This window comes from Salvelinus fontinalis, chromosome 28 (assembly GCF_029448725.1).
Source record: "Salvelinus fontinalis isolate EN_2023a chromosome 28, ASM2944872v1, whole genome shotgun sequence".
Classification (NCBI taxonomy): Eukaryota; Metazoa; Chordata; class Actinopteri; order Salmoniformes; family Salmonidae; genus Salvelinus; species Salvelinus fontinalis.
Genome location: NC_074692.1, coordinates 21,780,824 through 21,805,917, shown reverse-complemented (window position 1 = coordinate 21,805,917; position 25,094 = coordinate 21,780,824). Strand labels below are relative to the sequence as shown.

Sequence of the window (25,094 nt, the reverse complement as noted above, 5' to 3'; positions counted from 1 at the left end):
GGGTCATTGTCCTGTTGGAAGGTGAACCTTCGCCCCGGTCTGAGGTCCTGAGTGCTCTGGAGCAGGATTTCATCAAGGATCTCTCTGTACTTTGCTCCGTTTATCTTTCCCTCGATCCTGACTAGTCTCCCAGTCCCTGCCGCTGAAAACCATCCCCACAGCATGATGCTGCCACCACCATGCTTCAGCGTCGGGTTGGTGCCAGGTTTCCTCCAGCCATGACGCTTGGCATTCAGGCCAGAGTTCCATCTTGGTTTCATCAGACCAGAGAATCTTGTTTCTCATGGTCTGAGAGTCTTTAGGTGCCTTTTGGCAAACTCCAAGCGGGCTGTCATGACCCTTTTACTGAGGAGTGGCTTCCGTCTGGCCACTCTACCATAAAGGCCTGATTAGTGGAGTACTGCAGAGATGGTTGTCCTTCTGGAAGTTTCTCCCATCTCCACAGAGGAACTCTGGATCTCTGTCAGAGTGACCATCGGTTCTTGGTCACCTCCCTGACCAAGGCCCTTCTCCTCAATTGCTCAGTTTGGCCCGAGCGGCCAGTTCTAGGAAGAGTCTTGGTGGTTCTAAACTTATTCCATTTAAGAATGATGGAGGCCACTGTGTTCTTGGGGACCTTCAATGCTGCAGAAATGTTTCTGTAACCTTCCCCAGATCTGTGACTCGACACAATCCTGTCTCAGAGCTCTACGAACAATTCCTTCAACCTCATGGCTTGGTTTTTGCCCTGCACTGTCAACTGTGGGACGTTATATAGACAGTTGTGTCCCTTTCCAAATCATGTCCAATCAATTGAATTTACCAAGTGGACTCCAATCAAGTTGTAGAAACATCAAGGATAATCAATGGAAACAGGATGCACCTGAGCTCAATTTCATAGCAAAATGTATGTAAATAAGGTATTTATGTTTTTATGTTTTATACATTTCCAAACCTATTTTCGCTTTGTCATTATGAGGTATCGTGCGTAGCCTGAGGAAAAAATGTATTTAATCAATTTTAGAATAAGGCTGTAATGTAACAAAATGTGGGAAAAGTCAAGGTGTCAATACTTCCAAATGCACTGTATGGCAACATCATATAAACTCAGCAAAAAAAGAAACGTCCCTTTTTCAGGACCCTGTCCTTCAAAGATAATTCGTAAAAATCCAAATAACTTCACAGATCTTCATTGTAAAGGGTATAAACAATGTTTCCCATGCTTGTTCAATGAACCATAAACAATTAATGAACATGCACCTCTGGAACGGTCGTTAAGACACTAACAGCTTACAGACGGTAGGCAATTAAGGTCACAGTTATGAAAACTTAGGACACTAAAGAGGCCTTTCTACTGACTGGAAAAATACCAAAAGAAAGATGCCCAGGGTCCCTGCTCATCTGTGTGAATGTGCCTTAGGCATGCTGCAAGGAGGCATGAGGACTGCAGATGTGGCCAGGGCAATAAATTGCAATGTCCATACTAAGACAGCACTACAGGGAGACAGGACGGACAGCTGATCGTCCTCGCAGTGGCAGACCACATGTAACAACACCTGCACAGAATCGGTACATCTGAACATCACACCTAGGTACAGGATGGAAACAACAACTGCCCGAGTTACACCAGGAACGTACAATCCCTCCATCAGTGCTAAGACTGTCCGCAATAGGCTGAGAGAGGCTGGACTGAGGGCTGGTAGGCCTGTTGTAAGGCAGGTCCTCACCAGACATCCCCGGCAACAACGTCGCCTATGGGCACAAACCCACCATCGCTGGACCAGACAGGAGTGGCAAAAAGTGCTCTTCACTGACGAGTCGCGGTTTTGTCTCACCAGGGGTGATGGTCGGATTCACATTTATTGTCGAAGGAATGAGCGTTACACTGAGGCCTGTACTCTGGAGCGGGATCGATTTGGAGGTGGAGGGTCTGTCATGGTCTGGGGCAATGTGTCACAGCATCATTGGACTGAGCTTGTTGTTTTTGCAGATATTCTCAACTCTGTGCATTACAGGGAAGACATCCTCCTCCCTCATGTGGTACCCTTCCTACAGGCTCATCCTGACATGACCCTCCAGCATGACAATGCCACCAGCCATACTGCTCGTTCTGTGCGTGATTTCCTGCAAGACAGGAATGTCAGTGTTCTGCCATGGCCAGCGAAGAGCCTGGATCTCAATCCCATTGAGCACGTCTGGGACCTGTTGGATAGGAGGGTGAGGGCTAGGGCCATTCCCCCCAGAAATGTCCGGGAACTTGCAGGTGCCTTGGTGGAAGTGGGGTAACATATCACAGCAAGAACTGGCAAATCTGGTGCAGTCCATGAGGAGGAGATGCACTGCAGTACTTAATGCAGATGGTGGCCACACCAGATACTGACTGTTACTTTTAATTTTGACCCCCCCTTTGTTCAGGGACACATTATTCAATTTCTGTTAGTCACATGTCTGTGGAACATGTTCAGTTTATGTCTCAGTTGTTGAATCTTGTTATGTTCATACAAATATTTACACATGTTAAGTTTGCTGAAAATAAACGCAGTTGACAGTGATAGGACATTTCTTTTTTTGCTGAGTTTAAATGCTTTATCATATGTAATAATGTGCTCTATTAACTAACTATTTTATATTTATGTCTCATATATGTATGTATAGGGTAGCATGGCCCCAACTCTTTGTTTCTTCAACAGAGCCTGATCTAGGGTCTGGAGATGGTCAATTCGGGACTGCGTCCCCAGGTGGTTTCTACAGGGATAAGCGAGCAGGAGCCGAACCCTATCGGCTCGTCTCCCCTCCTCTGTTCTCAGACACCAAGGTTCAGGGGAAGTAGCATTGTTCCCTGCTGCATCTGAGGATCACAGGCTGGGTTTAACTACCCCCTCCCTTAGGTCTCTCTGGCACTCTACTGATCCAGACCTTATCTGATACCCTCTGTGGGCTGTACCATCAGACGAAAGGTGGGGGACACCTCAGGGAAGCTCCACTGGTGTTCCGGAGTCTGCCCACCTTCATTGGGAACCAGTACCAGCCACCTTTACCCCAACATACACCTCCCCGTAGACCCATAGCTCCCCCTGTGTCCCATCCCTGTGGCTACAGCTAGGAAATATTTCAAGAAAATATCCTATAGGCCTCTGGAAAACATGCAAACATTAAAAAGCTTGATATGTTAAATGGTGCTCAATCATCTGAAAACAATTCTGGACTATAAGGGTCATTGCAGGATAGTATAAATTGCTGTAAATTAAAGGAGGAATTAAGTGTAAAAGAAAAGACTGGCTCCGAGAATTTGTTTGGACTATAACAATGTTGGCAATCTGAGGTTTACTTATTTTAATATATTGAGCATGTACAGACTGCAAGGCACACGTACACAAAAAAAACTCTTCCTCTTATATTCCTTTTGTTTTGTTTCTATAATATTGTGTTACTCCTTACTATGTAGTGCACTATAAAGATGAAGACATGACACACCTTTCCTATTGAGATGTCAGTTAGTAGTACCATGTTATGGAAAGCATTGCTTATCAGTGCACAGTATTTGTCTTGGTGTCTGATAACCACCCCTTTAAATCAAACAAATCCAACAAGAGATTGAATTGTAATTATTTTATTCACATTTTATTGTAGATTTGTTGGTGCACAAAAAAATGCAGTTATGTGCTACCTGTTTCTACATTCTTAGACAGTATTTGTTCTCAACAGCAGTGCTGGAATACAAAACTCATACCCATATAGCTAAGTATCTCCTTTACCAAAACTGACATGTGATCAAATTCCTGCATTTATTTCAAACCCCAAACTGCAGCTCCTGCATAAACTGGCAGTAGTTCACTTATTTTAAACCCACAAGCTAAAGCAATGACATCTCTAAGAACCCCCACTCATGGGACAGGTGTATCTTTCTCCTGCAGCAGCTTCAGTCCTACGCACACACATCACACAGTAGTACAGGACCTGTTGATGCAACTTGAATACATGTTTGTGTAACTTTGTACCACTATTACATTCTTATACTTAGACTGATTTCCCTGTCACAGTAAAAAAAAAACTGCTTCTTTGATAATTTGTTTCATTATCTTATAATACAAATGTTGTGAATTATTTAAAACTATATAAATAGAAGCTTATTGTTTTGTATGCTGAACATCATATGTATTTTCCATTTGGGGCATATTTGATATTGCTTGCTAATGTGTTATTGTGCTAAAATAATATTCTAGATGGTTTTTATAATAAATAATTGTTTTGCTTTTTTAACAGGCCAATTTACTTTTTTTTCATAATGACATTTATTTGGGTACTCTGTCTTTTCCTTTTAGCCCACAGGGTACATTTTAACACAAGTGCAGCTCAGCAAAACTCAAGAAAATACCAATATCATCATGCTAAATCACACCTTCTGTTCCAAGGTCCAGTTGCCCACCATGTGCTGATCTTACAGGCCTCAGGTATTTCTTGGTGGCAGGGGGATCTTCCCTTTGGATGTCATCACAGCCTCCTCCCCAACTCTGTCATCAATGAGCAGGGAGATGGCGCCATCTAGCTGTCTAGTTGCAGCCAGTGCCACCACAGCTTTATCTGTAGGAAACCCCATCTTCTCCAGTTGCTGAAGCCTGAGAGGGGAAAATAATGTTAAAAAAATACATATACCGTACCAGTCAAAAGTTAACACACCTACTCATTCAAGTGTTTTTCTTTATTTTTACTATTTCCTACATTGTAGAATAATAGTGAAGCCATCAAAACTATTAAATAACACATCTGGAATCATGTAGTTACCAAAGAAGTGTTAAACAAATATTTTATATTTTTGATTGTTCAAAATACCCACCCTTTGCCTTGACAGCTTTGCACACTCTTGGCATTCTCTCAATTAACAGGTGTGCCTTGTTAAACATTTATTTGTGGAATTTCTTTCCTTCTTAATGCGTTTGAGCCAATCAGTTGTGTTGTGACAAGGTAGGGGTGGTATACAGAAGATAGCCCTATTTGGTAAAAGACCAAGACCATATTATGGCAAGAACAGTTCAAATAAGCAAAGGTAAACGACAATCCATCATTACTTTAAGACATGAAGGTCAGTCAACCCAGAAAACTTCAAGAACTATGAACGTTTCTTCAAGTGCAGTCACAAAAACCATCAAGCACTATGATAAAACTGGCTCTCATGAGGACCGCCACAGGAAAGGAAGACCCAGAGTTACCTCTGCTGCAGAGGATAAGTTCATTAGAGTTACCAGCCTCAGAAATCGGCAATTAACTGCACCTCAGATTGCAACCCAAACTAATGCTTCACAGAGTTCAAGTTACAGACACATCTCAACATCAACTGTTCAGAGGAGACTCTGTGAATCAGGCCTTCATGGCCAAATTGCTGCAAAGAAACCAGTACTGAAGGACACCAATAATAAGAAGAGACTTGCTTGGGCAAAGAAACACGAGCAATGGACATTAGACCGGTGGAAATCTGTCCTTTGGTCTGATGAGTCCAAATTTGAGATTTTTAGTTCCAACTGCCGTGTCTTTGTGTGACGCAGAGTAGGTGAACGGATGATCTCAGCATGTGTGATTCCTACTGTGAAGCATGGAGGAGGAGGTGTGATGGTGCTTTGCTGGTGACACTGTCTGTGATTTATTTAGAATTCAAGGCACACTTAACCACCATGGCTACCACAGCATTCTACAGCAATACGGCATCCCATCTGGTCTGCGCTTAGTGGGACTATCATTTGTTTTTCAACAGGACAATGACCCAAAACACACCTCCAGGCTGTGTAAGGGCTATTTGACCAAGAAGGAGAATGATGGAGTGCAGCATCAGATGACCTGGCCTCCACAATCACCCGACCTCAAACCAATTGAGATGGTTTGGGATGAGTTGCACCGCAGAGTGAAGGAAAAGCAGCCAACAAGTACTCAGCATATGTGGGAACTCCTTCAAGACTGTTGGAAAAGCATTCCAGGTGAAGCTGGTTGTGAGAATACCAAGTGTGCAAAGCTGTCATCAAGGCAAAGGGTGGCTACTTTGAAGAATCTCAAATATAAAATATATGTTTTAAACTTTTTTGGATACTACATGATTCCATATGAGTTATTTCATAGTTTTAATGTCTTCACTATTATTTCTGTAGAAAATAGTAAAATGATAGTTATGATAGTAGGTGACAGGCAAATCGGTTTGAGTGTGTCAAGAACTGTAACACTGCTGGGTTTTTCACGCTCAACAGTTTCCCGTGTGCATCAAGAATGGTCATCCAGCCAACTTGACACAACTGTGTGAAGCATTGGAGTCAACATGGGCCAGCATCCCTGTGTAATGCTTTCAACACCTTATAGAGTCCATGCCCTGACAAATTAGCCCCGTGTGGCTCAGTTGGTAGAGCATGGCGCTTGCAACGCCAGGGTTGTGGGTTCGATTCCCACGGGGGGCCAGTACAAAAAAAGTATGAATGTATGTACTTGTAAGTCGCTCTGGATAAGAGCGTCTGCTAAATGACTTAAATGTAAATGTTAAATGTAAATTGAAGCTGTTCTGTGGGCAAAAGGTTGAGCAACTCAATATTAGGAAGGTGTTCCTAATGTTTTGTACACTCAGTGTATAGGCTGCCACAAATGTGCTCTTCTATACTAGTAAATGTCAGAGTAAACCTGACTGACCTCAGAAAGGACACTGATGACTTTGGCACCTCAACTTTGGTCCCTGGTTCCTCAGGAGCATCCTGTAAGGAGGCCAATATCCCCGCCCTCAGCATCTGCTCCTCCAATAACTGGGCCTCTGACACTGCTGCAGACCCGTCCAGCAGCCAATGAGGAACAGACGCTAACCAAGGCTGTGGGTTCACGGGTGGAAAGTCCTCCATGGGGGTTCTGTTAGAGGGAGCTACCTGAGGGAATGGCCCAGATCTGTAATAAACAACAAAGTCTCATTGTTTTATTTCACTTTGTCCTGCATTCACTGTACAACCCTGCACATGTGACTATTAAATTCTCTAATCTCACTCATGCCACCAACTCCATTCCCAGGATAGGTAGTAAATCAGACTTCAACAAGCTACTGTAACTTATGAGTTGTTCTCACCTCTGTGAGGTGTTATAGGTGGGAAGCCTTAACCTGGAGTAGTAAGGAACATAGGCCCAATCAGGGAGGAAGTTGAAAATCCCAATATTCTCTATTTTCTGCAAAACCCCAATAAAGGATGGACGATCTTTAAACAAAGTTAAGGTACATAATCACATAATGTAAAAGATATGGCAGAGACAATGGGGACAAAAACACTTTCCAATAATTGTTTGTATTTTTTGTCAGAGAAGGATACAGTTGTGTCCTATCAGTATGGCACAGAAATGGAGCATGCCCGGTGTGCTTGGAAGCAACACCAGATTGAGGAGTAAGAGAAGCCAGGGCAGGAACCAAACTGGTACACATCTGAGCAAATTCCTCTGGGTCACCTGACGACACTGGGCTGTAAACAGAGCCAGTTGGGTGGCAGAGGAACCACAAACACGACTAGCCTCATCCCCACTGATGAAGAGTAGGATGGCATACAGTGGAGGCAGGAGAGCTATGGAGAGGAGTGAGAGGGCAAGGAAAGCCACTGTGCCCCAGCGTCGCTCCTGGCATGGTCCAAGCAACAGCAGGAGAATTGCGTTGTAGAGAAGAGAGGGCAGCTCCTCATGACTAAAGGCATAGAGTGACAGATCTGTGTGTGAGAGAGGGAAGGTTACGTTGTATTTTCTATTCAGGGGTAACAAATCAAATTCCATACCTGCTTTACTCTAGGTGTGTCTGGCAGATGACCTACCTTGGCACCCTGGGTACTGTCCACCTGGGCCTAAACTCAGACTGGCTGGAATACCACCAAGCCACATCAGCACCATCAGAGTTAACAGAAACGTTGTTCCAAGAAAGAATCCCGGACGATTCGAGCCAAACCAAAACCATATTGAGCAAATACGGTCAACCATTGTAGCTGACTTACTAGTGCTTTTCGTAGAAGCACTGTAGTAAGCTCTCTAATCAAACAGTTTCCCCATTCAAACGATATTCAGGAAACACAGGTCATGCTACGAAGTTCTAATATGTTTTATGGCCAATAAAGACAATGGCACATATTTGACTTGAATATTTCTAAATATGAAAACGCCATCTTCGCTTTATAACTGACAATATTCGCTTCATTAACTGACTGACAATTTTCAAAATAAGATTGCACGACGTATCAGAAAGCGAGCATGATAGCAGCGAGAGCACTCCCACTTGTCCAAGGGTCGAAGCATGTACAATAAGTGTCAGTTAGTTCAATGACATTCAGTTTTTCGTGTTAAAATTCATAAATCATGAACACTCAAGTATTTCCTTAGCCGATAGAAAATGTGCCACTTTGCAATGTATCAACACTTCCTGTTTACGTTCTTGGACGAGTTCATTCACGACTACCTTGACGTAAAACCTCATATTAAATCGAGTTATTATCATTGACTACATAAGGAAAATATTTTTGGGGTGTTTCTGTAATTATTTGATTCATAAAATGTTTCTGCACCCTGATTTTTGTAAATGTGTTGGTCCCCACTGAAATATGGTGTATGCCAGAGACACAGATTGAACCGTATCTCAGTGGATTACCACAGCCACAAAGTCATACCCCCCTTATTTCTACAATGTATTTGATTAAAATCAGACTTCAAACCTAGCCCTAACCTTAACCACACCGCTAAACGTATGCCTAACCTTAAATTAAGGCAAAAAAACATTTTTGTTTTCATAAATGTTTTCGATACAGACAATTTGACTTTGTGACTGTGGTAACTAGGGAAAACCTTATAGTCGGTCTTAAAAACCGGAAATGTGTTACCTCCGATTCGTTCAGTCAATCCTATGGGGAAAATTAATTGGGAAAGAATCGGTTGAGTTCCAAAGTAGGGTTTTGGCATAAACGCCGAAAATAAGGTCTGAGGCTTAGGATATCTTATACGTTTTGTTTTATGAGATAATATCAGTCAGTTAACATTACATTTATGAATTATGAAGACTTTATGCGCATTTTTTTAACTAAACAATCGTACCACAATTCACAAAAAGTGACGTTTGCTGATAAAGATTATAGCATAAAACAAGTAGGGTGAGTATTGGTTAAGAGGAACACTTAAGCTTTGTAATGGATTTCGTTGAATGTGTACAATAACACAACCACCAATCAATGCCTGTATGTTAGTAAGGAAGTATGTGAAATAAAAATACAAAAATCAACAACTTACATTACTACATCAAACATGTCAAACAAAACAAAACACAGGTAATAACAAGAAAATACTAAAACTTTTTTTTTTAATCTATAAAAATACAAAAAAATAAACATTTCTAGTGCAATTGTATTCACTCTGAAAAATTATCATTATATTGATTCAGGAAGATGTTATTCTTGTTATTATTCACGAGGGATAATGTCTAAACAAGATTATTAAATTCAATCAAAAATGTGTGTAATTTTGGTATAGAATTCTGAAATGTTTGTTTATATATAAACTATTTGGAAACAAGAATTTTTAAAAATCACAATAACTTCAATGGTCTTGTTATCATTGCAGTAGTAACATATTATATCCTTCATGTCAAAAACATGGGTAGTGTTCATAATGGTAAATAAGTATTCTGCAAGATTTTCCCCAAATTCTGACACAAATTTACATTCACGGAACAAGTGACTCAGATTCTCACTTTCTTTTTTAACAGAAAACGCAGATATCATCAATAGCCACACATTTGGACAACATAGAGTTACATGGATATATCATATTTAGGATTTTGAAGTGCACTTTCTTAAATTTGTTTGGTATACAATATTTGCAGGAAGTATACGAAAATAAAAAATGGGTTCAGTGCGTGTGACGTCATTACTGTGTCGTCATCACGTGTCTCTATAGGGTACTGAGGTAAATAATGTTAAGGTTATACAAAACGAACAAAGGATATTCAGTGCATCATTACAACATGTTTGTAATGGGATGTAATTGTAAATCAAAATGACTGTAAGTGGTTTTCTTACTACTCTCACCTTTTTAGAATATTGACATTTTGAGACTGTCCCAGTATGCCAATAGCCTAAAGTTACTGTCAAACTGGGACAGCCTGTTACTGTCAAACTGGAACACTGCCCTGAGCCATTTTAATGCAGAAAAAATATTTTGGAGAATTATGAAATAAATGTTCTCTTAACAGAAATCCATTTTCTAAATAGGATAAATGTTCAATTTCATATTCCTAAAATCTGAAATTAGCTAGCTTGCTAGAAAAAGCTAGCACAGCTGCATTTTACTCACCAACATATTACCTCACCAACATAAAAAATCCAAGCTAGCTATATTCCTAACTTGTACCCCCGCACATTGACTAAGTACTGTTACCCCCTGTATATAGCATCATTATTGTTATTTTAATTTGTTACTTTTTTGTATTTTAAAGTTTTACTAGTTTATTTAGTAAATATTTTCTTAACTCTTATTTTTCTTAAAACTGCATTGTAGGTTAAGGGCTTGTAAGTAAACATTCGGTTTATTTTGCTGTATTTGACTCTGGTGACAATAAAACAGTCATTGAAATTGTTGAGGGGTAAGGTGTTTCTGGTTTCATTCTACAAAATTTCCATTTAAAAAAAGGAGGGCCAAGCATTTCCCCATTCTCATTAATGGGGCTGTAGTGGAGCAGGTTGAGAGCTTCAAGTTCCTTGGTGTCCACATCACCAACAAACTGTCATGGTCCAAACACACTAACACAGTTGTGAAGATGGCACGACAAAGCCTATTCCCCCTCAGAAGACTGAAAAGATTTGGCATGGGTCCTCAGATCCTCAAGGTTTTACAGCTGTGCCATTGGGAGCTTTGTCACTGGTTGCATCACTGCCTGGTATGGCAACTGCTCGGCCTCCGACCGCAAGGCACTACAGAGGGTAGTGCATACGGCCCAGTACATCACCGGGTCCAAGCTTCCTGCCATCAAGGACCTCTATACCAGGGGGTGTCAGAGGAAGGCACTAAAAATTGCCAAAGACTCCAGTCACCCAAGTCATGGACTGTTCCCTCTGCTACCACACGGCAAGTGGTACCAGAGTCTAGGTCCAAAAGGCTTCTTACAGCTTTTACCCCCAAGCCATAAGACTCCTGAACAGCTAATCAAAGGGCTACCCAGACTCCTCTTTTACGCTGCTGCTACTCTCTGTTTATTATCTGTGCATAGTCACTTTAACTCTACCTACATGTACATATTACCTCAATTACCTTGACTAACCGGTGCCCACGCACATTTACTCTGTACCTGTACCCCCTGTATATAGCCTCGCTATTGTTATTTTACTGCTGCTGTTTAATTATTTGTTACTTTTTTTTTTTTTTTTTTTTTTTTTTTTACTTAACTTTACTTTTACTTATTTAAATTCAAACTTTAAAAAAAAGTTTTAATATAAAATGTACCTTTATTTAACTAGGCAAGTCAGTTTTAAGAACACATTCTTTTTTACAATGACGGCCTACCCCGGCCAACGCTGGGCCAATTGTGCGTCGCCCTATACGACACCCAATCACAGCCTAAATTCGAACCAAGGACTACATTGACCCCTCTTGCACTGAGATGCAGTGCCACTCAGGAGCGATTGTCATGTAGTCCACGATTATCTCCTTTGTCTTGATCACGTTGAGGGCGAACTAATATAATTTTAGCATCCAGGAAATGCCGGAGCGGTTACTACATAGTGCGTTTTTAAAGTAACGGTTAGGGCTAGGTAATGGTTATTGTTAAGGTTAGGGTAGGGACATCCCTAGTACCGTCATAGCGTTTACCGAACATCTTTGCCAGAGAGGCTCGTCTACTTTTAAGCGCATGCGCTATTATCTGACTAAACGAAGAAACGAAGATGGCGTCAGCTCCTGGTGGGTTTCGTTAACGGTCTTGTATTTTCTAATTTTGCACGACTGCATTACTTATTGTTGCATATCGAAAGAAAGTTATATGTAATTCTGCATAGTTACATCAATTTTGTTATCCAACATTCAAATCTAATGCGAACGTTTAAATCTGTATAGTAGTCGGTAGCTAGCTACTAAGCTAGCTAACGTTAGTAGTTAGCCAGCCCAATTGACCAGTTTGGTGAATTGACCAGTTTACTACTGTAGCTAGCTTAGCTAGAATCTATGGCAGTAGGCCCTAACTAGCCACGATGCCGGGCGAAGGGTACAAATTCACCACACACGTTTATCTGCTTTGTTAATTCGTGCCTGTGCGTATGCAATTCAGTTGGTCATGCGGCCTTGCTAATCTAGCCGCACGTCGTCTCTTTGTCTGCCAATTGAAACGTGTGGCTAGTTAAAATAAAATAAAAGTTTGCTAACGTTAGCTACCGTAGTTATGCAAGCAACGGCGGGATGTCCTCCACTACACAACGCCGGAAAACGGCCTCTAGTCCGACCTTGCTTAGAGGGAATAGCAGTTGTACTTTTGTCTATTTAAGGTCTGTTGAACTTGAAATACTTTCCATTGTGTGCCGTTGTTGGCAATGCAAAAGGTTTACACCGTATTGTTGTCGAGCAGTTCCATCTCACGAGTCCCAAACTGAATTTGATACTAGGACTGTTGCTGAAAGTTAGGCCTAGGCTAGTCATTTATTTGGTTATTTTCTTTTAAAGATTACAGTTCCTACAACCAGGCCAGTGCCCAGCAGGGGTAAGTCTTTCTACATGGGTATTGTGCTACCAGGATATGACTATTCAAATCAATGCAGTGGGATGGGTGTTTTGTGTAATTAGGTAAATTCATTATGATTTACTAAGACACCAACATCGGAGATGGGTACTGAATGATTGAATGCTCTTGTGTCCCTGCAGGTATGGATCCTATGCTGCTCAGCCCTCACAGGCCTATGGACAATCTGCCCAGGTGAGTTTTATTAGAAGTAATTTATAAATTATTCAAACTGGAATAATGGTCAGTTCTCATGACATGTTTGCATACAGCTTGAACTAAAGCACAGGAAAGCGTGTACCTTGGGAAAGCAGACGTGTTATTCTATAGACTAATAGCTTATGGCCTTTTGTATTTCAGCAGGGTTATAGTCAGCAAGCATATGGGTCCTATGCCCAACCAGCTGCAGCTGAGACCAGTTACCCACAGGCAGCACCCTCTGCTGGTGGCTATACACAGCAGCAGTATGGTTCCTCCTATGGGCAACCAGCATCAGGTCAGTTCCAGAGACCAAAATGTTTGGTCAACTGTATTTTTGGGGGGACGGGAGGGAGAATTTTCCTTCAAATGCCTCTAACTATTGACCTCATGTAATGTGAACATTTTCTCCTCTATTGCTATCACGTTCCAGCTGGGAGTAAAACAGGTTTGACACAGATTCCCTTTCATGCATCTCCATCCATTTCATGGCATTTAGGCTAGGTCTTCAATGCTTTGATGGAGTGATCCATATAATATTCTGTATTTAGAATCATATGTAGTAGACTATAGTATTGTGAGTAGACTAGATGAACCCTGGACATGCTAGATTTCTTTGACATTGTATGTACTCATCCTGAATCATGATTGTAACAGACATGTTAGTGATACAAGATGATAGTCCCTTCATAGTATTATTTATCTAACACTTATTCTAATACTCTTAATCATACAATGGTATTCTTCTGTGCCATAATATTCTTCATCAGTTCTCCTCACGGGCACTTGTTTTTGAAGTCCTGGGTATAGAGTGATCCAAATAAGCAACATATTGCTTCATTCATTTGGGTAGTTCAGCCTCTGGTCTAAAATCCCAACAGTGTGTACCTGGAATTATCCATCTAAAGTGTTTTGGTTTTAGTTAAACCATCTCCTCTTTGTCTACAGCTGGGTACCCTGCTGCCCAGCCCAGTGCCCATGGCTACTCCCAGCCTGCCGCGGGCTATGGAGCCAGTGGATATGAGAGCGCTGCTGCTGCTGCTCCCGCTGCCTCTCAGCCAACCTATGCATCCCAGCCAGGCTACGCAGCCCAGTCTGCCTACGCTGGCTACAGCCAGCAGCCTGCCTCCACTGCACCTCAGAGGTAGGCTAACTAGTGTTACATTAAGACCCAAGGGTATACTACAAATCAGGATCAAGGAGTTAGCCATCTAACTTGCCAAAATATTCTGATAACTTTTTATTTTATTTTAAAGTTGTTTGAAATGAACATGGTCTAATTGATTGAACAAACTAAAAGACATCTAAGTTTGGCTATTTTAATTCATCATAAAATCAGTAGTTATTTCTGGTTGCTTATCAAAGTTAGCTGATTCTGCTTTGTAGTAAACCCATCTGGGTGTAATGGAGGTCGTTGTGCAGTGGATGTTACACAATATTTTGTTAATGATTGTTTACATTAGAAGACAAGTTGCAGCTGTCAACCTATAAGAACCATCTACTGTGTAGAGCTTTTTTGCCCCCTTTTTTCCCTCCCCAATTTCGTGGTATCCAATTGGTAGTAGTTAGTCTTGTCTCATTGCTGCAACTCCTGTACGGACTCGGGAAAGGCGAAGGTCGAGAGCCATGCGTCCTCTGAAACACAACCCAACCTAGCCACACTGTTTCTTGACTCAACGCACCACCAACCTGGAAGCCAGCCGCACCAATGTGTCGGAGGAAACACCGTACACCTGGCGACCTGGTCAGCGTGCAATGCGCCCGGCCCGCCACAGGAGCTAGTGCGCGATGAGACAAGGATATCCCTGCCTCCCTAACCCGGACGACGCTGGGCCAGGCTGCAACAGAGCCTGGACTCGAACTCAGAATCTCTGGTGGCACAGGCCACTGCGCCACCCGGGGGGCCCCGTGTAGAGATAGTTATGTAGCGCTCTTTGACCCGTTCAATCCCTGCCTGTCCCTAATCACTTTAGTTACAGTGCCAGCAGCCAGCCCGCTGGCTACAGCCAGAGCAGCTACTCTCAGCCAGGGGGATATGCCGCACCGCAGAGTGGGTACCAGGCCCAGCAGGGAGGCTATGGGCAGCAGCAGAGTGGATACCAGCAGCAGCAGCCCCCACCACAGCAACAGGCTCCTGCTGCAGGCTATCCCCCTCAGGCCTCGGGCTCCTATGGGCAGCCTGCAGCCAGCCAGTATGGACAACAGAGTGGACCTCAAAGTGGTTACAACCAGTCAAGCCATTACAGTAAGAGCATCAGTCTCCTGCTATTTCAACACCCACACCATCATTGTAGTATGTCTACCTGCTATTTATTGTTATAGTCATGTGATGTTGCCTCCTTTTCCCCTAACCTTGTTGTTATGCTATTCTGTAGATAACTATGGGCAGGAGGGCAGAGGCAGCTCTGGCTACTCTGGCTCTGAGCCTGCTGGGTTCCCAGGGTCAGGGGAGAGCCGTGGGCCTCCCAGGGATGGCTATGACAGGGGCGGCATGATGCACGGTGGCCGGGGACGTGGGGGCATGGGCCGTGGAGGCATGGGGTAAGTGACTCTCCTTATTGCTTAACTTAACCTCCATCCACTCTTACAAGTGCTGCGTCAAGGCTGAGCAGGGCTGAGTCTGAAGTTTTCCTAAAACATAAGTGGGCCCCTGAGATATAACCCTATAAAAGGATGACAGACAACAATTTATTAGTGGGGAAAGTCCAACTGTTCACTTGTGTAAAATTAAAGATCTAATGCCTACAGAAAGTTAGATTAAGGGACCCTCCATAAATGGGTACTAACTCTCAGCCCTGCCATAGTGGCCAAAGGTAAGAAGGGAATATGTTTTCATGAATCAAAGAGTTGGGACTGACGTGTGAACAGAGAGCTGGCCTCGTAAACTATTCAATCGGATATCCTTTGTTGCTGTACCACAGCATATCATCCATAGCATTGATTATGGTAAATCTATTCACAAGGCTTCACAGGGTCACTGCTGTGGGCACACCTCACCTTCTAAAATTATTGCTTTGATGTTAAATACACTTTAAGATGGTTTAGGAAGGTATCATTTTCAGGGTTATTTAATCCATCCTCTGGTTTTCCTTTTAAAAAGCTGATCCAGAAGGTACAGTATTTGAGAGTATGCACTATGGAAGTTTAGTTAAATTAACTGATAATTTTAGGTTTTGGCTTGTGTTGACTATTGTTTATATAAAGGTATTATTTCACATTAATCTATGACTTGCTTCTTCAAACCACAAAGTTCTTATCTTTAAGCTAGCAAACCGTTGCAATAAAATACAATATTTTTTTCACATTGGTGTTGGGAGGTGTGCCCCTTTCTGTCCACTGAGGTAATTTCTGGACAACATTTCTGGCCATTTAAGGGACCATTTTTGGCTCGTGACCTGCGGGGAAGGTCTTTTTAAAAAATATATTTTTGTTTAATAAGCAAGATGCATTGATTTTTTTTGCATATTAAGTTGAGGTCAATGCACATTGAGGGTTTTTTGTTGTTGGGAAAACCGATAATACATTTCTTCAGGGCACATCCATGCAGAACTAAAGTTATCCCCCTTATAGGTTGTTGGTACTGTACTTGCCACCTGTAGCCTTTCATGTTTAGTTAAAGCTGTCTCGGCATTATGATAGGACCTCGAGAGTTTGAGTCGATGTTGATTCCATTGAGTATCAGACAGCTCAAGGTAATATTCCTGTAACAAGAAAAAAAACAGATCACATGTTCACTAGGTCACACCAGACTCCTATCGTGTTCAATTGTGTTTTGCCCTAGGCTTATATTACATTAATAGGTTATTCAGTACATGGCTGTGTGTGTGCCCTAAAAGGATAATCAAAGTGAATAATACTGCTCTGCCAACAGCACAATATTTAATTAATTACATATGTCACATTTTTTTACCTCAATTAGATAATGTTATTGAATTAGTCCTGTTTTAAAGTTGAAAGTATATATCACAACCCTAGCTCTCAGCTGACATCGGTTAAAGTAGTTTAGAAATGTAGTGTTTGTCATCCATATGTTACTCATTCATTTACGTTCATGCAGGATAGTTTTTTGTTCAAATGTTTTGGGTCCGGTTTCCCAGACGCAGAGTCAGCCTAGTCTTCTGAAAAGAATGCTTTTTAGCCTTTGGACTAGGCTTAATCTGTCTGGAAAACCACCCCCTTGTGTACTTTTGAAATGTGTTTTGGATTACAAATGTTTTGTTTAATCAAATGAACACCGTTTTTAACATGCTTTGTCACATTTACGCTACAGGTAACACAGTGAGAGCCATGTAAACCCAGCTATATTCTATAAAGTACCTGTACTCACTAAAGAGCCAGCATCTTAAACAACAAAGGGGTTAAACAACAGAGATTTGGGTTCTGCCTTAAATCCAAGAGATGAGGATGGTGCTGTCTAAAGCGTGCTGGGAAACTCAAATTATAATTATACAAATGTAATTTATTACTTTTACAGTTTAGCATTGTAACTTGGTCAAATTAAATTCTGTATTAGAATTGTGTAACTTCAAATCATCTTTGTAAAATGTACGTGGATTAATTATTTTATTTTATTTTTTTCCCCCAAGGTGGCTATCACCCGTTTGTAATATTTCAGATCCATTGCATTTGCCAACTTAAATAAATACAAGTTTTTTTTAAACTTGTTTAGCTGGTTGCTTCAACTGTAAAGTGGACATAATGCATAAATAACTTACATTTACAGTTAAATATGTGTTCTCCTAAGCATTGTATTATCTCCAGGCTAGACATTTAGCCTTTGTCTACATATGGAATGAATCTGAAATTGTTTTCTTTTGTAACACATACCTGGGATTCTGTCCCATATTTCCCAAACGTAACAGATTTAGCACCCCTTGGCTACCTCCAAACTAGCCAGTATCTGCTATTGAATGCTGTCATTAAGAAGCCATTTAGTAAAGGAGTCATGCCACGTAGTTGCTGTTAATACCGTAATTCCCAATTAACTGGATTGCATAGACTGTATAGGCATGTTGGGGGGTTGTTAAATGAGCTAGTCAGAACTGTGTCCGTCAACCTCCCCAAACGAGCCACGAGGCTCCAGACATGGAAGTGGCTGATAAAAGGGAAATCGCCTTCATATCTCCATTTATTCCCCCATAGCGTCGCCGGAGACAGAGGTGGCTTCAATAAGCCTGGTGGTAAGTTAACGAGTATTACACTGGCTAGTCCACTCCAGACCTTTACCTACTAGAGCATGTACGCTCTGAGCATTTACCTAAGCCCTTACATTACATTGGGGTGTGTGTGTGTGCAGCGTTTTTGGGGTAGCCAAATATCTATATAGGTGGCTATTCGGATGGATGGAAATAGAGGGGGATCCAGTTTAAAATATCTGAGACATCTGTTTGGAAAAGGGTACTTTTAACTCATTTTGGTTTATCACTCACTGCTTAAGGTAACTTTGAAAAGCACGGTACTTATTTTACAATGACAAGTTAAGGACAAATGCCTGCTACTAAGAAATGTGTCGGGTTTGGAAAAATGGTTTTGCATTTACAATTTCATAGAGCAAACTCCTGGTATTTTTTGGGACTATCTGTGGTGGCATAAGAACTTTTCTTATGGCACACATTTTTATACGGAAGGGTCTGAGGTTGTTTTTTACATCATTATCAATATACACTCAGTTGCCAGTTTATTAGGTACACCCATCTAGTACGGACCCCCCTTTGCCTCCAGAAATGCCTGTATTCTTTTGTGTCAGGGAAATGTTACTCAGTATCAAGGGACCTAATGTGGGCCAGGAAAACATTCACGACAACTGGCACAAGCATGTACTGATGACAGCAGAGAGGCTGGTCCCATGTACTCATGTTGATTTACACAATCCTGACTGCCATTAGCACGATGCAACAGGAACTGGGTTTGGTCAGACCTGGTAATGTGTGGTTGTCTGCTACTATAGCCCAGCCGTGACAAGGACTCACTAGTTGTGTGTTCCAAGATGCTGTTCTGCAAACCACTGTTGTACTGCGTTATTTGCCTGTTTGTGGCATGCCTGTCACCTTGCATGATTCTTGCCATTCTCCTTCGACCTCAACGAGCTGTTTTCGCTCATGTGACTGCCGCCATTTTTGTTTTTGTTTGTTATACCAATTTCGGTAAACCCTAGAAACTCGTGCGTGAAAAACCCAATGTGCCGGCCGTTTCTGCGATACCGGAACAGGTGCACCTGACACCTACGATCAGTCTCTTAGGTCACTCGGTTTGCCCATTTCTAAAGTTTAATCGAGCAGTAACTGAATTCCTCTTTGCCTGTCTGCTTTATATAGCAAGCTACAGCCACGTGACTCGCTGTCTGTAGGAGCGAACAATTTTTGTGAATGGGGTGGACTCCTAATATACTGGTTACTGGGTGTCTTCCACTTAAGAGGGAAACATGGTTTACCACAGTACCATTTTCAATTTTCCCAAATGTCTGACACCTGTGTTTTTGGAGGAGTGTGTCTGGGTTGTCACTTCAAATTCTCTTCAGCAGTGGACTTGAGTGGCACAAACTGACTTTTCTTTGCCTTTTTCTCTCTACCTTGCCTGGTGGACAACAGGACCCATGAACAACGGGGCAGAGCGTGACATGGGTAAGTAGACACCAACTGACCATCAAACTTTTCAGCGTTTATCTTACTGATTTGGTAGTATTGCATCCACCTGAAAGCCTGTGTTGCATTTATCTTGAAGTGGCTTTGCCTAATGGCGTGTGCTATGAATCTGACATGAAGGACAGTATAGTGGCAGTGTGTTCAGGCTTGTTTTAAACAGTAGTTCTGTCTGTTCAGGGCGCCCTGAGGAGCAGGATGACTCTGAGAACAGCACCATCTACATCACAGGACTCACGGAAAGCGCAACTCTGGAGGAGATGGCTGTTTTCTTCAAACACCCTGGACCTATAAGGGTGAGGATATGCTCTGAAACTAAATTTCAATTTAAACCTGTATTAGGTCTCATGCATTCCATTTGTTCCCCTGTATTCATCTAGCATCGGTGTACCGCAACTGCTAAATTGTTCCCACAAAAATGTACTTTTAAAACTCAACTGTTCGCATAGTCAACTTACCCCACCCACCAGGGGTCTTTTCACAGTCCCCAGGTCCGGAACAAATTCAATGAAGCATATACAAATTCAACGAAGCATATGCAAAATGTATAGAATTGTAGGAAATTAGGTTTCACACTACAGAATTCTCAGCTCCATGGAGAAATGGATACTGTAGAAAATTGTCTAAGAAAAGGCACATTTCTCTCGGCTGTTAATTCCGGACAGATTCAAGTTGTACCCTGCCCCTTTCGCGACCGTTGCCACCACGGCATAAATAAATAGGGGAAACACTGCATTCCTTCAGTCTTTCCCAAAGAATGCTTTTATATATGGCCACTGCTATTCTCTTGTATTGTTCTCATTTTAATTGGAGGGTTGAACCGTTTTAGAAATGCTGTAATAATAAAAAATACAACTGCAGATGTCAATGGTGTGGTAGTTTGACTTTTGAGTGATTCATTCCTCTGTTATTGTTCAGATGAACCGGAGGTTGGGCAAGCCTGCAATCAACATCTACACAGACAATGATTCAGGGAAGCCTAAGGGAGATGCCACTCTGTCCTACGAGGAGCCCCTCTGTGCCAAAGCTGCTGTGGAGTACTTTGATGGTTAGTCTCACTGGCCCTGTTAAACCTACATCAGCCTCTGACGCTACCCTTGCACTGTCCAGATAAATGCATAAATCTACTTTAGAATACAAGAAATGAGAAGTAACTCAAGCCTCTCTCCATTTCTATTTATTCCTGTTTCCTTCTGTTCGTGATCTCTACAGGGAAAGAGTACCAGGGAAAGAGGCTGAAGGTGTCCATGGCTCGCCGTAAGCCCATGATGGGTGGGATGAGAGGGGGCATGCCCATGAGGGGTGACATGATGGGCCGTGGAGGACCTGGAGGTGAATGTCCGACTTTATTTTGTGGGATTTAAATTTTCAGTTTTGAACAAGAAGGTATTGTCCCACGTTGCCATGACTATTAAGTGAAATACTGAAACGACTTCTGGTGTGTGGTGTTAGGCATGATGGGCCGTGGAGGGGAGCGTGGAGGTTTTGTCCCACGAGGAGGACCACGTGGCATGGGCAGAGGTGGGCCAGGGGGCCCAGGTGGCAACATACAGCAGAGAGCTGGAGACTGGGAGTGCCCCAGCCAGTAAGTACCTCAAGAAAAATGTATTTTCCCTTTCCCCTTTTTTAAATGTACAGTTTTTGTGTATAAAGTGTACTTACTGAGTGGTTGCCTTTCTCAGGGGCTGTGGCAACCAGAACTTTTCCTGGAGGATGGAGTGTAACCAGTGCAAAGCTCCCAAACCAGAGGGCTTTGGGCCACCTTCAGGTACGGCTCTCCCCGGCACAGCAGCGCTATTGTCAGGGCCTGATTCATTCATAACTCTGGACGGGAATCATTATAAGTGTTATTTGAGCAACACGGGCTGATTTACCTTCCTATTTCATATATCTTAATGCTTGAAATGTAAACAAACCGGTTTGATTTGGCAATCACCTTGACTTCGGGGTCCATGTTTAGCGGTTGTACTTGATTAGTGTCAACTCTGGGGAAACATGAAATCATCCATGTGCAGCAGTCGGCTCACTGTAATGAAACGCTTTGGCATTGGAGGGCTTGTTCTGTGTTCACTTGGAGTGCCACTTATGTTTAGTCATATTTCCCTCCCTGTGAAGTACTCCATGATATGAAGTTCAGTCTTTGGACATTTGGAATTTCCTGGTACTATCATTACCAGCAGCCCAAATTATATCTACACTGTGTAGCATACAATGTATGTCTACAATAGTCTGTGGTGGCAAGCTGAACTGGGCCTTGTGTGGTTTTGTTCAGGTGGTGAGCGAGGCCGAGGTGGCATGGGGATGCGTGGGGGCAGAGGGATGGACCGTGGCGGACCAGGAGGGCCCGGTGGTCCTGGCGGCTTCCGTGGAGGATGGGGAGGTGGCTTCAGAGGGCGTGGTGGAATGGACCGAGGGGGATTCCGAGGGGGTAGCAGGGGAGGACCACCGATGGACAGAGGAAGAGGAATGGGGAGAGGAGGAATGGGGGGGCCCCCAGGCAAGATGGATATGAGGTAAGGGATATATTGGACTGCTTTCATCATACTCAAATATTATTTGCTTACTTTAGTGTCTAACAAACATGTATTGTTTTTTCCTCTCATAGGGACCATCGCCAGGAACGCAGAGACCGACCCTACTAAAAGAAAGCAATTAAAATGTTCCATCTGACACAGGATTAGATTTTTAAAATAAATTTTAATTTATGATTCCATATTATAAATGGTTATAGAACTGCTTTTGAAATACTCTGCAGTTTCATTCAACTCCTAGTTAAACGTTTTTTAGTTTTGTTAACCCGTGGTTCAGTTATTTTGACTTGTGCATGTTTATTTTTGCATTTCTTAGATGTACAGACTGATTTTTTTGGACAGTGTATTGTAAAACATGACGTTTCTTTTTTAATTGTAATTGCTTTTCCTTCCCACAGTTGTGTAATGAAGAATTTTGAAAATAAAATTTCCACTCCTATTTGATGCTAAGAGAAGTTCAGATCCATTGCTGTTATGAGGCATCGTGATTGGTTGACTGTTTGCATTTAGATTTAACTCTGTTCTAGAGTGGTAGGAAAACTAGGAATTATACAGTATGACAGCTCTGCTCCTTCAGCAGGTTTCTCTTAATGAATTGTCCACAAGGAGGCACTATGTAGTCTGCAGCTTTGTAACAATAGCAGCATTCATTTTCCCAAGAACTTTGCTAAAAATATAGTGGCTGTTAGAGGATATGTAACTGTGGTCTGTGACACTTCATGTTGCGTTTGTAATCATACAGTGCATTCGGAAAGTATTTGGACCCCTTTCTCCATTGTTTTATGACATTACAGCCTTATTCTAAAATGGATTAAATAAAATTATCTACACAGGATACCAATACCACAATGACAAAGTGAAAAAATATTTGTAGAAAATGTTAAGTATTACAAATAAACAACGCCTTATTTACGTAAGTACTCAGTCACGTTGGTATGGGACTTGAAATTGAGATCAGGTTAGCCACATGTCAGCCTCCCACCACATTTATTAATGCATCTGTTCAGCATATGTCCAGACATTCTCCGAGCACTTTTGATAATCACTCTTCACTTCCCAATGAGAATGAATTGAGCTTTGTTTAAATTTAACAGTTGGGTCTGCTTTTATAATCCAGTCTGTTTGTATACCTGTAATCACTTTTGACATCACAGACAGGGTGCATTCATTGTACTGTGTCCTGGTTATCAAATGAAATATGAACGCTCTAAATGCTCCAGCCCTAATGTCTCATTTCCAGTTAAAGAGCAAAGCCCAGTGTTTGTGTGTGGGTGAAGTCCGGTCACAGCTGATGAGAGTTCTCTCTGATGACTGGGAGCCAGTTGCTCATGCTGGGGAACTGAGCATGGTGTGTGTGTTGTCTGTGTCACAGAAAAGCTGATTCATCCCGACCCAGAAAATGATCTCATCCATCCAGTCTCTTCCTCCCTCTCTCTTAAAGAAACAACTGTATTTTTTAAATCAAAACAAGGCCCTCCTTTTTCCATACTGAAATTCAAATCATCACACAACAGAGCAGCCACAAGAATGGTGCAGCTGTTTGACAGTGCTTGTCTGGCCCTGCCTGTGAACTGGAATAGCAGTGGGAAACCAAAATGAAGTTTGATACCTAGCCTGTTCATATTCAGTGTAACTACTAGGCTTATTTTATATTAACACAGAGCGACCAATACTATAGGTCTTCTATATTGAGGTGTAACTTGGGAAGTCACTTTTTTCCCCTGCTCTGACACTGTCTGACCCATGAGGATTACACATGACCAAAAGTATGTGGACACCTGCTTGACAAACAAATCATTACAAAATTATGGGCATTAATATGGAGTTTACTTTACTGCTATAACATCCTATACTCTTCAGGGAAGGCTTGCCACTAGATGTTGGAACATTGCTGCAGGAACTTGCTTCCATTCAGCCACAAGCATTAATCGAGGTCGAGCACTGATGTTGGTTTTGGCCTGGTTCACAGTCGGCGTTACAATTCATCCCAAAAGTGCTCGATGGGGTTGAGGTCAAGGCTCTGTGCAGGCCAGTCAAGTTCTTCCACACCAATCTCGATAAACCATTTCTGTATGGATCTCGCTTTGTGCACAGGGGCATTGTCAAACTATTGCCACAAAGTTGGAAGCACAGAATTATCTAGAATGTCATTGGATGCTGTAGTGTTGATTTCCCTTCACAGGAACTAAGGGGCCTAGACCAAACCATGAAAAACAGCCCCAGACCATTATTCCTCCTCCACCAAACTTTACAGTTGGCACTATGCATTGGGGCAGGTAGTGGTGTTCTCGCATCTCCCAAACACAAATTAGTCAGTCGGACTGTGAGATGGTGAATCGTGATTCATCACTCCAGAGAATGAGTTTCCACTGCTCCGGAGTCCAATGACATCGAACTTTACACCACTTCAGCCAATGCTTGGCATTGCGCATGGTGATCTTAGGTTTGTGTGCGGCTGCTTGGCCATGGAAACCCATTTCATAATGCTCCCGACAAACAGTTATTGTGCTGATGTTGCTTCCAGAGGCAGTTTTGAACTCGGTAGTGAGTGTCGCAACCGAGGACAGACGATTTTTACGCACTTCAGCACTCGGCGGTCCCGTTCTGTGAACTTATGTGGCCTACCACTTTGAGGCTGAGCTGTTGTTTCTCCTAGAGGTTACCACTTCACAATAAAATCACTTACAGTTGACCGGGGGAGCTCTAGCATGGCAGAAATTTGATGACCTGACTTGATGGAAAGGTGGCATCCTATGACTGCCACGTTGAAAGTCACTGAGCTCTTCAGTAAGGCCATTCTACTGCCAATGTTTGTCTAGAGATTGCATGGCTGTGTGCTCGATTTTATATGCTTGTCAGCAACGGGTGTGTTTAAAATAGCCGAATCCACTAATTTGAAGGGGTGTCCGTGTGTGTATGTATGTGTGTGTAATAGATATATATATATATCTCACTGATTTCCCCAGAATGCTTAATGCACATGCTCGTCTGAGGGACGGATTACATCACTGGTAG

General features: G+C 42.3%; 3 protein-coding genes across 9 annotated transcripts in view; 2 read left to right on the top strand and 1 right to left on the bottom strand.

The window, feature by feature from the left end:
* emid1 (EMI domain containing 1) overlaps positions 1-4,239 on the top strand; it is a 112,253-nt gene extending 108,014 nt beyond the window's left edge. For all 4 annotated transcript variants that reach the window (XM_055887075.1, XM_055887074.1, XM_055887073.1 and 1 more), the window contains one exon: positions 2,670-4,239. In XM_055887075.1, the coding sequence (XP_055743050.1) occupies positions 2,670-2,809 (140 nt within the window). In that variant the 3' untranslated portion in view covers positions 2,810-4,239. The remainder of the gene's footprint in view (positions 1-2,669) is intronic.
* rhbdd3 (rhomboid domain containing 3) lies at positions 3,574-8,536 on the bottom strand. Its single transcript, XM_055887077.1, has 5 exons — positions 7,785-8,536; positions 7,299-7,682; positions 7,061-7,187; positions 6,640-6,885; positions 3,574-4,595 (listed from the first exon to the last, which is right to left on the bottom strand). The coding sequence occupies exons 1-5, from the start codon at positions 7,945-7,947 to the stop codon at positions 4,427-4,429; spliced, it is 1,089 nt and encodes a 362-aa protein (XP_055743052.1). The 5' UTR covers positions 7,948-8,536; the 3' UTR covers positions 3,574-4,426.
* Positions 8,537-11,601: 3,065 nt separating this feature from the next.
* On the top strand, positions 11,602-22,518 carry LOC129826385 (RNA-binding protein EWS-like). Of its 4 annotated transcripts, none has more exons than XM_055887068.1 (17): positions 11,602-11,904; positions 12,658-12,694; positions 12,856-12,907; positions 13,073-13,208; positions 13,344-13,358; positions 13,859-14,054; positions 14,884-15,155; positions 15,286-15,451; positions 18,053-18,090; positions 19,498-19,530; positions 19,729-19,844; positions 20,467-20,596; positions 20,761-20,880; positions 21,001-21,133; positions 21,231-21,316; positions 21,821-22,061; positions 22,154-22,518. In XM_055887068.1, exons 1-17 carry the CDS (start codon positions 11,889-11,891, stop codon positions 22,188-22,190), a joined length of 1,824 nt encoding a protein of 607 aa, XP_055743043.1. In that variant the 5' UTR covers positions 11,602-11,888; the 3' UTR covers positions 22,191-22,518. The 4 variants fall into 4 exon arrangements, with proteins under 4 accessions (XP_055743043.1, XP_055743045.1, XP_055743047.1 ...); XM_055887070.1 differs by having other exon boundaries at positions 11,603-11,904; positions 14,890-15,155; XM_055887072.1 differs by lacking the exon at positions 13,344-13,358 and having other exon boundaries at positions 11,603-11,904; positions 14,890-15,155.
* The last annotated feature ends 2,576 nt before the right edge of the window (positions 22,519-25,094 follow it).

Excerpts from the sequence above, each read along its gene's own strand:
- LOC129826385 (XM_055887068.1), top strand. Across the intron at positions 12,695-12,855 it reads CAGGCCAGTGCCCAGCAGGG|GTATGGATCCTATGCTGCTC; the intron begins GTAAGTCTTTCT and ends GTGTCCCTGCAG. Across the intron at positions 18,091-19,497 it reads TGGCTTCAATAAGCCTGGTG|GACCCATGAACAACGGGGCA; the intron begins GTAAGTTAACGA and ends GGTGGACAACAG.
- rhbdd3 (XM_055887077.1), bottom strand. The coding sequence starts at position 7,947 with ATGGTTGACCGTATTTGCTCAATATGGTTTTGGTTTGGCTCGAATCGT. Across the intron at positions 7,683-7,784 it reads ACAGTACCCAGGGTGCCAAG|ATCTGTCACTCTATGCCTTT; the intron begins GTAGGTCATCTG and ends TCTCACACACAG. Across the intron at positions 7,188-7,298 it reads CATACTGATAGGACACAACT|ATCGTCCATCCTTTATTGGG; the intron begins GTATCCTTCTCT and ends CTTTGTTTAAAG.